Source organism: Salvia hispanica, chromosome 2, assembly GCF_029641045.1.
Source record: "Salvia hispanica isolate PSC_SH4W2 chromosome 2, Shi_PSC_v1, whole genome shotgun sequence".
Taxonomy (NCBI): domain Eukaryota; kingdom Viridiplantae; phylum Streptophyta; class Magnoliopsida; order Lamiales; family Lamiaceae; genus Salvia; species Salvia hispanica.
This window is the reverse complement of record NC_142693.1, coordinates 38822353-38836054: the sequence shown is the minus strand read 5'-3', so window position 1 is coordinate 38836054 and position 13702 is coordinate 38822353. Positions and strand designations below refer to the sequence as shown.

Here is a 13702-nt window from a genome sequence, read left to right as displayed (position 1 = left end):
CTATTTAATCTCACTCATCCCTTAGGAATAATTCACCACAATTTTTACTTCGTCCCGCATCAAAATATTCACATAATCGCATCACAAAATCCACCATTTTTAATTCCACTCCATCTTCACAACACATTGACCTTTCAACGGCCACGTCATATTTTCCACACTAGACTATCAATAGTCACGTCATATAATCAACAAGTTTGACTATTCACCTCAAACTCAACTCCATATCGCAACTAGGTCACAAAGAATCATGCAATAAATCACTCATCATTTAATCCACATACTTCATGGCATTAAAAGAATTTAATGCAAAAAATTTTATGTCTCGAAAATTAGGGTTCGAAAAAGTGGGGTGTTACAATTAACACCATTAATGATAGTAAGTTGATCTGATTTGAATTTTAATTATGTTTTCTAAATGAAAATTAATGGCAAATAATATAATCCGTATACTACAGTTAGAGATGATTTTTCTTTTGAGAATGTCTCACTAAAAATAACACATTTTTATATATAGGAATGTCACTCTTTTTATTTTTTTCTTCTTCATAACTTTATTTTCTACAGTACATTTTACTCACAAAATAACATTATATAAAATTTCATGTCGAATTAGACATATTCCACTTAAAGTCTACGAAGAAAGTATTAATCATTTCTTTATGTTGTTGCTTAGATGGAAATCCTAGTTGATCCAACTATTCAATAAGTATTTGTCATTATTCCGTCTATAAAAAGTAGTGGTGGTCTCATTTATGAAAGATACACATTTCAATATATAATTAATATTCCCTCTGTTCTATAGTAATAGAGTCATTTTGGTGCGTTTCATAGTAATAAAGTCATTTCCCTTTTTAGTAAAAATCAACACATTTTTCCACACATACTTTACTCTCTTCATATCAATAATTTTTTCATTTTTCACTTTATTCTCCATTTACTTAACTCACCTAACACAATTTTTCTTAAACTCTGTGCCGAAAAGAAATGCCTCCATTACTATGGAACGGAGGGAGTAAAACATAGTTAAAAAAGCGTTAATTTGATTATGTAGGATATATAAAATTAATTACTACCTCCGTCCACCAAAAATTTTTCCCACTTTGATTCGGCACGGGTTTTAAGAAATGTAATGAAAAGTGAGTTGAAAAAGTAAGTGGATTGCGGGTCTTACTTTTATATATTAGTTTATAAAATGTGAGTAGGAATGAGTTAGTGGAATGTGAAGTCCACTACCAAAAATGGTAAAAGTGAAATGGGACAAATTTTAGGGGACGGACGAAAATGAAAAATGGGACAAATTTTGGTGGACGAAGCTAGTAATATTAATAGAGAAATCAAAAAAAAATTAAGATTACTTTTTCAAGGGAGTACATAGTATATGGTGCGACGCGTGGATGAAATAATTCCTGTAAGACAGCAGTGTACGGAGCCAAAACCCGCACTGTTACGCCACGTGTACCGAAACTAACACGTAAGTTAATAAATTGATATCCCATCCCTCGACACGGGCCCCACTCTCTCATTCCACCAATTAGAAATTTTTATCTTATTTAGAGCATCCACAATGGCTTTAGGCCAGCCACAGGCTAGCCACTCTCTCCCCCTTCCACGTCATCAGCACTAAAATTCCACCTGTCACATTATCATTTTAAGCAAATAGGCTAGCCACAGGCTAGCCGCAATAAAAATAATTCAAAAACAACTACATTTATGGAATTAAATTTACGAGACATATACGGGAAAATTCATTCATTTCATTTAAATAAAAAAAAGGTACATAGATAAAAAAAAATACATAATAAAAAAAAATCGGGCTTCCACACACGAGCCCCGCCTCTCTCTACTCATCATCGCCGTTACCGCCGTCCTCGCCGCCGTTGGCGCTGCCACCTAGGACCTCCACATCGGTGGCATCTGAGCCCGCGTCTGAGCCCCCCATCTATGCCCTCGCGGCATCCAAGTCAACCCGCATGCTCTCGAGCATCGAGTGAAGAAACCTCTTCTCCGTGGGGTCAATTGCGGCCCTCCAATCTTAGAAGACCTTGTACATCTGTTCCCGCGTTTTTTGACGCGAGAATAAGTTGTACACGGGTGGGGGGGTGCCGACTGGACCTCCTGGGGCGATAGGGGGGGATCCCCTCGCTGCCTGTTGCGCCCCCTTTTGGCCAACCGGGCGAGAGCGGCGAGCAAACGATGGAGGGGACGGAAACTCCTCAGCATCCGGGGGGAGGTCGTGGGAACCGCCGCTGCTGCCGCTGTAATCGTCGGAATAGTTCTGCTTCTGCTTCTTCGGCCACCCAGCGTCGACCCGCGCTCGGAACTTCTCGGAGTCCTTCAACACCAGATAGCAGTTCCAGTAGGTAAACTCCTTATATTTCCCCTTCACGGGGAACAGACTCTCCGCTATCCTCCGGCAGTCCTCCTTAGTTTGTCCACTACTCCTCATGCGGAGGGCGTTGGCGTACAACCCCGAAAATCGGCCGTCCGCAGCCCTGATGCGTTCCCACCCCTTCCGGCACTCCTCCCCAGTGTAGTCCTTTCCGTGCGGGCAGTTCCTCTTGTAGGCTGCTCTAATCTTAGCCCACATGTTGACGATCCGTTGGTTGTTCGCAACCAGTGGATCGTCGCAAACCGACAACCACGCCTTGGCCAGGGAGACGCTCTCCTCTTCAGTCCACTTCCTCCGTGTGGTGCTGCCTATCCGATATCGATCCCCAGCTCATGTAATGAGAAACGGTCATCCCCAGTGAACTGCGTCTCCAATGGGGTCGATGTGTGAGACAAAGCCGTCAAAAAGTCAAGAGTGGGACGATAGACCGTGTCCCCCCCCCCCAGTGACCCCTGCACCCCGGGCTGCATCCTCCCCTGCCATACTGGCATCATCCCCATCATCTGTTGTATCATCTGCGGCGCCATCTACGTCATACCTCCCCACCGCGGCATTGTCTTCCCGCCGCTGGCCTGCCCCCCGCCCGCCCGCCATCAACCCATCAATTGTTGCCAAGGGTACATGTTGTACCCCCCGCCCATCTGGCCGCCGCCCATCTGCCCCCATCCAAACCCCACGGGTATCGTGGGAGTCTGAGACCCGCTCGTCGCCGGACTGGACTCGTTGTCCTTGTCCATCACTCAATGTTGCTCTTGTACAGAAAGTTAGAGAGAGAGAAAACTCGTTAAAACAAGTGGTGCAAATGAAAATGAAACTAAAATCGCGTATATATAGTGTTTCAAAAAATTTCAAAAAAATAAAAATAAAAATTGCGTTGGCCGATCGCTCGCCAATCGCCAGCCTGCAATGGCGGCCAGCGCATCAGCCAGCGCCTACAAATCGGCTAGCGCTCGCCGATTTTTTCGCCGTAAAGCCGCTGGCCGATTACAATGGTTCGACTAGCCGGTGTGCTAGCCGCCATTGTGGATGCTCTTAAAAAATCTTAATATGAATTTAGACATGATATCCACAACCGATGTCCTCCGCCACGATATAATCCCCACCATATCACTATTTCTCTTTATTCTATATTCAGCTACAATGGACATCCTTAGACCTCTCACATTTATTTGCACTATTCATTATAAAATTAAAATATGAATTAATAATATAACACAAAAGGACATAATTGAAAACAAAATAAAATTACAAACACTATGAATTGAAAAGTTACAAATTCCAACTATTAGAGGATTAAATATAAAAATAAAAAAAAAATTAAAATAACTATAAACTATAAATTTCTAAAAGTTTACAAATTATTTTTTTTACTTCTTAATGATTACACGCTATATGAGGATGTTCACTCGAGGTTGCGTGTAAAGTCATTCATCCTAGTCTGGATCGAGGATGGTGAAAAGATCGTTGTTCTCCTTTGAATTTTTTGGTGTTTGAAAAATATATGGATTGAGAGTGAAGGAACGAGAAAGAAGTGAAAATCGGGGTATATACTATTAAAAATGGGCCACTCACCCCTTAAAATGCCTTCTAAGGGGAAGGGTTATCCATCCTTATATAGAAGAGATATGATCATCACCAAGCCAATGTGGAACAAGATATTAGAATTTTAACATATACTAATCCTGGTTCGATCAATTATCATAAATGCCACGACCCACCTTATTGGAGAGAGAAATATACCACAGATACATAAAGACTAATATTGGTAGATGACCAAAAGTAAAAAAACTTATGTTTCATAGACAAATATAGTAATCCCTCTGTGCTTGATATTTTGTCACATTAGTCTATTTATGTTCATCCCATAAAATTTGTCACATTTCACTTTTACCATTTCTAGTAATGGATTCCACATTCCACTAACTTATTCTCACTCACATTTTATTATAAAACTAATAGTACTTTAAAAGTAGGACTCACATCCTACCAACATTTTCAACCCACTTTCCATTACATTTCTTAAAACCCGAGTTCGGTCAAATTGTGACGATATTTAAGGAACGGAGGGAGTATATACTAATTATGGTTCGATCACTTGGAATATATGCCAAACCAGTTAAGGTTAAACCATAAATTGATAGTAAAAGATTGAGACTAACAAACATTATATACTGCTCCCTCCATCTTATAATACGAATCTTTTAGTCATTTCGATTTATCACATAGTCTGTTTTTATTTTTACGTATATTATTAATAATTTGTAAGTCTCGTATTCAACTATTTTATTTTATTTATAATTAATAAATAAAAATAAAACACATATTTTACTAATCTTTTACATTTTCCTTTGCATTTTTTAAAAATTGTGTTCAAGTCCAACGAAGGTAGCCAGCAAGGGCGAGGACTTCCAAATGGACCTTGACAACGGGCCCAACGTTTTAAATAAGTAGCCCATTGAAATGGTAACTACTACATGGGCTTAGCATAGCATCTGGGTAGCCAATTCAAGCACATTCTACTATGACTCATCACGCATACACTTAGAAATTGATCTGAAACTATTAAACCGTGCGGTGGGGATCAATCAAATCACCAATAAATTAGTGGTGGTTGATTACCACCTTTTTAAAATCCCTACTTTTTTACATCATCACTCACTCTCAAGTGGTTGCTTAATTAAATCTGGAGGAAGCAGACATAATATTATTATACGCCAAGTGGTCTAATTTCAACACGGCATTCGCACCTTTGTTCAAAGAATTGTCTTCGCGTGACCATTATTCTTTATTACTAGTACTATAACTACTATTTGTCTGTGTAAGTGTAACAGCCGATGCGAGGGGCGAAATCTCACATTAACAAAGAGAGAATATATAAACAAGGATATACCTACTTATTGGAAATCGAAGATGTAATGTTAGAATTTATTCGAAATCGATTGATATAATGAATCCCCCGTCCACCAATAACCATCTTATTTTTACTATTTTTGTCCGATTACTAATAAATATTTCATTTGTAATTTTATTATTTTTGGTAATGAATCTTATAATTCACTAAGAAATAATATATAAAATTATGACTCACTTTCACTATCTTTTTATATTCACTAATCATTACATTATTCAAAATTCGTGTCCGATCAACTTGGTCTTATAATATTGGATGGAGGGAGTACCGCATAGCAAATATGTCCACATTGACACGTGCCCACTAATATACTAAATTGGCTAAGAGACATAAGACCCCCACCTGGATTTCATCTTTGAACCCAAGATACAGAATGCACACACTTCCATACCAAACATTGTCTTAGTTACGTTAAATAATAAAAAATAATGTATGTCAATTGTCAAGTGGCTGTAGCATACCGACGCTTGACTATACAAAATATGAATATGAAAATAACACATGCACGCACCTATATTTGCTGTAACGCAAAACATATATTTTATCGTGATCGGATTTATCTAGTATAAGTATAGTATATTGTTACGGTTTGCCAATTGTGAATCTTACTCATGAGATCCCTCTAGAAAGAAAAGAATGCTTGTGTCGGTTGTGGCCGAGTCCACACATATTCCATTCCGAAACCCGCACGAACCACCCTACCGACATTCGCCCCAAAAATATAATCATACAAATTCATTAACCTCATATACTATTTCATTTATATATTGGACTATATATTAAACTACTACATAAAACACTGTCACCTTCATTTATTTAGCACCAACACATATCTATGGGAAACTGCATATTCAAAACGCTTGGAGTGGTGGAGGACATGGTCAAAGTGGTGACTCCCGACGGCGGCGTGATGGAGCTCTACGCTCCGATCACCGCTGAGTGCGTCACCAACGAATTCCCCGGCCATGCCATATTCGGCAGCCCCCGCCGCAGCTCCCCGCCTCTCTTCCACAGCGAGAGCCTCTGCGCGGGGCAGTACTACTATCTCCTCCCCACGCATAAAGGCAAGGATCACGGAGGCGATCGCGCGGCGGCGCCGTACCGGATGTCGGTGGACAATCAGGGGAAGCTGCGGCGGCTGTCCGAGCCTGAAGTGTTCCCCAAGTACAACAGCACCGGGGTGTGGAAAGTGAGGCTGGTCATCGACACCGATCAGCTGTCCGAGATACTGTCGCAGGAGGCGCGTACGGAGGCGCTCATCGAGAGCGTCAGGACGGCGGCTAAGTGCGCGGCGGCCGGAGTTCCATCGGCAGCCAATTCCGAACGCCAGAGTAGGACGAGTGCCACTGACAATTGCAGAGACATATCTTTGTAAATACTTTTATTACAAGTTGAATTAGCCCATCACACACAAAATTATGTGTATGAATATTTTAGTACTGCCACTTAATCTTTAGCAATAATTGTCGTTAATATCAAGTTCAAGTGCCAAAAAATATTTACCGTAGCGATGTTAATGTCTATATTCATACACTCCCTTCGTTAACAAAAAAATAGTCTTATGTTTTTGTTGGAAGATACCGAGAATAATGGGATTAATTGTAAATTGATCTATTACCAAAAATAAAATAGGATCTCCATAATCTAGGTTTACCATATATGCATATTCTATGCCTATATAATAATGTAACATATTGTGTGATATTCATCAAGAAAATATATGAAACCTTCTCCCAATCTATTCTACATGGCGTCAGAGCAGAGAAAGATCCGGCTCAGAAAAAATTCATCATAGCCGTGTTCATACCAAATCTCGACCAACCAAGAAGCCAAAACCAAATCAGAAAATCAATCCTTACCAGAAATCAATCCCTGCAGAAAGAGATGTGTCAGATTCAGAGACAGAAGAAACAAAACCCAAAACAGGATCCTCACGGTTGAGGACTAGCAAGAATGTCACAGTGGCATTCAAATTGAATGGCAAAAACTACCCATTGTGGGTGCGCCTGATGAAAGTCGCAATAGGAAGCAGAGGAGGCTACACACACATCAAAGACGAGCCACCAGAACCAGAGAGCAAGGGCTATGCCGATTGGGAAGAAGATGATCTTGTGGTGTTTTCGTGGATTGTCGACAACATCGAAAACGACATTATCGCCGACTCGCCCATCACCAAACCTCGAAAGCCATATGGGATAATCTCGTCGTGACCTTCGAAGGCAAGAGGGACCCATACCTCATATACGATCTGGAGGATAAAGCTATCGCACTCAGGCAAGAAAGCCTGGATCTTGAAACTTACTATCGGCGAATCCACGGGCTGTGGATTAGTGTGGATCGATGCCGAAAACAACCCGTCGACTGCTGTGACAAGGGAGTCAAGCAATTCAGGGAATTCTCAAATACTTCAAGACTGATCAAGTTCCTCACGGGGCTGAATCCAGAGTATGACACAATCCGAAGGGATATCCTCAAGGAGGAGCCCTATCCCTCAGTCGAAGAGGCTTACGGGAGGGTCCAGAGGGAGGCGGCTCGATTAAAAATCATGCCACCGGCATCCCCTAAAACCTCCGAAGACTCCGGCGTAGGAAGCGCCGATGCATCATCGGGAGAAATTGGCTATGGATTCGGGGCACAGAGAGATCGACAAAGCAACAGGAACGGACCACCTCGACCGCCGCCTACCGGAAGCAATCACCAAACCGGAGGCAAAATCGACAAAAGCAAGCTATGGTGTTCTCACTGCGGCAAGAACAAACACACGAGGGAGACTTGCTTTCTTCGGGTGGGATACCCGGAATGGTGGGATGAACGGCAGAAAGCTAGAGCTCAATCAAAACTCGCCGCCATCGGGATCGGAGAGATAGGGCAGAAACAGAACAACGCCCAAATCAACACCAAGACGAAGGGGCAAACCAGCCAAACTACGCCTCATACCCAGATGTCAACGGTGGGAGTGGTGGTGGCGGCGGTATCGGAGGGGTTCGGGTCGGAAATTTCGTGGAGAGGGCTGGAGCGACGGAGCTGCAGAAATGGAACGGCGGCGGAGTTCACTCAGGAGGTATAGGATTTGATCGAAGATCAAATCCTTTATTTAACATTTTGCAGAATGGTCCCCCAGATATGCATGATTTAAACTTGATACCCCATCCATCTAAAATGAAACCCCCAGATATGCATAATTGTGAAATTGCCCCATAGGACATCCGAAAATCCAAAATACACCCCCAGATTTTAACTAGAAACCGTTTTGCACCTTTGATGAATATTTCCGCTGCTTTTTCTGTGCAAAATACCGATAATATTGATAGGAAGGGATGGATCTTTGATTGTGGTGCTACAGATACTATGACTCCAGAAAAATCTGATTTTAGTGATTTCGGGGAAGTGACTAAAACCTACATTAGAACCGCAAATGGGGAATTAATCACGGTAGCTGGGGCCGGAACCATAGAAATTTCCCCTAACCTCCGATTGTCAAATTGTTTATTTGTTCCTAGCTTGTCTCAAAGACTAATGTCTGTAAGTCATGTGACAAGAGAGCTGAATTGTACACTCCTAATGTATCCAAAATTTTGTATCTTGCAGGATATTCGGACGAGGAGGATCGTTGGGCGTGGCACTGAGAACCAAGGACTATATTACGTGGACGGGGTAGCTCAACATGGCAGTGCGATGCTAGCTCACGGGTCCACGAAAGAGGAGGCTTGGCTGTGGCACAGAAGACTAGGACATCCTTCTCATGGTTATTTCAAACTTTTGTTTCTCGATTTTTCATTACCTAGAGATTTTTCCTGTGAGACATGTGTTTTGGCCAAGAGCCACCGACAGTCTTTTAAACCTTCAGATACTCGTATGAAATTTATGTTTGATTTAGTGCATGCCGATGTGTGGGGTCCTGCACCTGTTATTGGGGGTAGTGGTTTTCGATATTTTGTGACATTCATTGATGATTGCACTAGAATGACTTGGATCTATTTTCTAAAACAAAAATCAGAAGTTGTTGATAAATTTATCCTATTTTTTCAAATGATCCAAACCCAATTCTGCACCACCATAAAAATTCTTCGTTCAGATAATGGGAGGGAATTTGTCAATAACACCATGTCTGAATTCTTTAGAAAAAATGGTCTTATTCACCAAACATCTTGTGCCTATACACCCGAACAAAATGGGGTTGCAGAGAGGAAAAATCAAACCATCCTAGAAATCACCCGTGCCCTTATGATTGAATCCAAAGTCCCAGACTCCCTTTGGCCTGAAGCTGTTGCAACCTCGGTATACTTGATAAACAGACTACCTACCAAAATCCTAAACACAAAAACTCCTCTTGACATCCTTACCCAACAAACCCAAATACCAGAACCCCTTAGCATGCCACCTAAAGTCTTTGGGTGTACTGTCTACGTCCATATTCCCAAACACGAGAGAACCAAACTTTCCCCCTGCGCAACCAAATGTGTGTTTGTGGGGTATGGGATAAATCAAAAGGGATATAGGTGCTTTGATCCAAGTACTAAGAAAGTCATCACCACTGTAAACTGCAATTTCCTTGAAACCGAGTTCTTTTACCCTCACCACCTTAACAGTCAGGGGAAGAAAATACCTAAACCTACAAATAAACATGAGGACTGTCTAAGTTGGTTTGTGCCACCTCCAAGCCCTTCAATTGAGGGTCCATCAGAGACAGTTGTCACTGTCGCCGAGCAAGCCTCCCCAGAGTCACCTCAACCGCGCCCCTCTGATCCTTCTCAACCAATATCCGAGGTACGTTTGGAACCAGTCTTTGAAGAAAACACTGCAATTGGTACTAACAATGCAGAGATTGAAGAGAATGCTATAGATGGTGATACTGGGAGATACATCCTTCCTTACCGAAGTACTCGAGGTGTTCCCCCTAAAAGGTACTCTCCGGAAAAGATTGGGGCGAAAAGCAGATATGGAGTGGCGAATTTTGTGCAAGGAAACCTGACGAAGATGGCACGAGCTTTCGAGGCAGCTCTATATGAAGAAGAGGAAATTCCACAGACTGCTGAAGAAGCAATGAAACATAAATATTGGAGAGAGGCTATGTTTACAGAAATGAAAGCCTTGATGAGAAACAATACTTGGGTAAAGGGAAAACTGCCAGACGGAGTCAGGGCCGTGGGCTGTAGATGGGTGTTTACCATCAAACGGAGACCGGATGGTTCAATCGAGCGATATAAGGCTCGACTTGTGGCGAAATGATACACTCAAACATATGGAGTTGACTACGCAGAGACCTTCTCTCCCGTGGCAAAGATCAATACCGTACGAGTGTTATTCTCAATTGCAGCAAACAAAGACTGACCACTTCACCAGTTCGATGTCACAAATGCATTTCTACACGGTGAACTTCCAAAGCCTGTGTTCATGGTTCCTCCCCCCGGATTCACTAAAGAGTTCCAGCCTGGTGAAGTATGCGAGCTGAAAAGAACGTTGTATGGGCTAAAGCAATCTCCTAGGGCATGGTTCGGACGATTTACTGAAGTAATGAAGAAATATGGTTACAAGCAGAGTAATTCTGATCATACATTGTTTCTCAAGAAGAAAGGTGGAAAGATCACGTGCCTCATCATTTATGTGGATGACATGATTATCACAGGAGACGATGAAGAAGAGATAGGGGAACTAAGGAAGAACTTGTTCACAGAGTTCGAGATGAAGGATCTAGGTCTCCTCAAGTATTTCTTAGGCATTGAAGTTCTAAGATCAGACCGGGGAATTTTCATCAATCAAAAGAAGTATGTGCTTGACTTGCTCGCAGAAGTTGGGATGATCGACTGCAAGCCTGCAGACACTCCGATGATGCAGAATCATGGGTTACAAATATGTGAAGGAGCGAAGCTTACTGACAGAGGGAGATATCAGAGGCTGGTCGGAAAACTCATCTATCTTTCACATACCCGCCCAGATATAGCGTACGCAGTGGGAGTGGTAAGCCAGTTCATGCATTCACCGCAGGAAGATCATTGGGAGGCTGTTTTGAGAATTGTCCGATACTTGAAGGGTACAGCAGATCATGGAGTGTTGTTTAAGAAACACGGTCACTTAGAAGTACATGGGTTCACTGATGCAGACTGGGCTGGGAACCCAAATGATAGAAAATCAACCGCAGGCTACTTCACCTTTGTAGGAGGAAACCTTGTCACTTGGAGAAGCAAGAAACAGAAGGTGGTTGCACTATCAAGTGCAGAAGCAGAATTTCGAGGAATAAGAAGTGGTCTCACTGAGATACTGTGGCTAAAGAGACTCATGATGGAACTTGATCTTCACCTATCACAACCATGCAAATTGTTCTGCGATAACAAGGCTGCGATTAGTATTTCCGAGAACCCGATTCAGCATGATAGGACCAAGCATGTGGAGGTGGACCGACATTTTATAAAGGAGAATATTGAGGCGAAAATTGTAGAATTGCCGTTTGTCAAGTCAGAAGATCAATTGGCGGACATATTGACCAAAGCAGTGAACTCGAAGTCGTTCAGAGGAGTATTGGGCAAGTTAAGTATTGGAAATCCCATTACTTAACTTGAGGGGGAGTGTTGGAAGATACCGAGAATAATGGGATTGATTGTAAATTGATCTATTACCAAAAATAAAATAGGATCTCCATAATCTAGGTTTACCATATATGCATATTCTATGCCTATATAATAATGTAACATATTGTGTGATATTCATCAAGAAAATATATGAAACCTTCTCCCAATCTATTCTACAGTTTTTATTCGAGTCCACCCACCAAAATAAGACTATACTTAAAATGAGAAGTGTTTTCCATTTTATTATTCTATTACCCACTTTTTTTTATCTTTCTCTCTCATATTTTATTAATTTTATCTTTGATATATATAATATTAATTTCATATTAAAACTCATAGTGGGCAGGGTGAGTATTACTCTTGTTCTTTCTAATAATAATAATCGAGAAGAGACATGAGTTAAGGTGTGCATGGTCAACCCACATCTAAGCAGGGGCGTTTGCGTTTCTAATTTATAAAGTAAATTAATGTTTTTTAAAGTTTAATTACGGTGCTCAAGTATTTTTATTTGTTCTGCAATATATCGTGACTGTGACGATGGAATTATAGGCACCAATCAAATCTCAATGGATGCAAGGCCTTTACAAAATTCCTGCTGAAGAAGTCTCATTTCGGTTATGGATTTTTGTGAAAATGTTGTCGGATACTAGACTTCAATTAACTGAAGTTTGGGATATTAATTTAATCGATCTCAATTTTATGGGTAGAAAACAGTATAATTTTTCGCATCATGACTACCAATATATTTGTATAATTAATAATGTTATTTTTGGATGATTATCATCAGCTCACTCTTAGTCAGAAATCATTGTAAACTAATTACTAGCAACATCTAAGTACTGTACCTACTACCTACTGCTCCCCCTCCCCCGTCCCATTTTAAGTGAGTCATTTTCTTTATGTCCAATCTAAATAACACATTTATAAAAATAGAAAAATCATTATCTCTATTTTTTCCTTCTCTTATTTTATTCTTTCCACTTAACTCATGAAATAACTTTGCATAAAATCACATGCCGGTAGAAATGCTCCAGAGGAAGTATTAATCATGTCCGCAGGACAGTGCAATTGGTTCCGGAGGAGCAGATTTGTATGAATGGCCAAGGATCAAATCTCACTACTGTCGTGTGGTTGCAACACCTCTCAGGTACAAGTGTGAGGCATTTGGGAGGTGGGCATATGGCAGACAATGGGTAGGAGTAGTATACTACTCCCTCCATTCTATAATAGCAGAGTCATTTTATCATCTTTATACGTTATATAATAATTGAGTCATTTCCTTTTCTTAAGTAAAAGTCAATACATTTCTCTCTATTTTTTTTCTTCTCTCCTACTTAAATATTTTTTTGTTTAATATAATACACACTTTTTTCTTAATCTCTGTGCCGAAAAGAAATGCTTCCATCGTTATGGAACGGAGGGAGTATAATTTATATGTATAAAGTGATCATCACATAAATTGGTAACAGTAAGTAAAAGGTGAAATTTAACATGACACACCATCATTGAACAAATAATTTAGACATGTCAAATTTTATTTTCGAAGGAAATACTATTACGGTCTACTGTTACTATCTTCGTCCAAAAAAATAGACTAATTTTATTATTTTATGGTGTCCACCAAAATTAAATAAATTCTAAATGTGAAAAGTTATACTCCCTCCGTCCCTAATAATTCGTCACTATTTGACCCGACACAGATTTTAAGAAATGTAATAGAAAATGGGTTAAAAAAGTTGGTGGTATGTGGATCATACTTTTATATATTAGTTTTAAAATAAAATGTGAGTGTGAATGAGTTAGTGGAATGTGGGGTCCACTATCAAAAATGAT

At 40.7% G+C, this 13702-nt stretch overlaps 1 protein-coding gene across 1 annotated transcript; it reads left to right on the top strand.

Annotated features, from left to right (window-relative positions):
* The first annotated feature begins 5920 nt into the window (after positions 1-5920).
* Positions 5921-6788, top strand: LOC125217020 (uncharacterized). The gene has a single exon (XM_048118843.2). The coding sequence runs from the start codon at positions 6139-6141 to the stop codon at positions 6676-6678; it is 540 nt and encodes a 179-aa protein (XP_047974800.1). The 5' UTR covers positions 5921-6138; the 3' UTR covers positions 6679-6788.
* The last annotated feature ends 6914 nt before the right edge of the window (positions 6789-13702 follow it).

Excerpts from the sequence above, each read along its gene's own strand:
- LOC125217020 (XM_048118843.2), top strand. The coding sequence starts at position 6,139 with ATGGGAAACTGCATATTCAAAACGCTTGGAGTGGTGGAGGACATGGTC.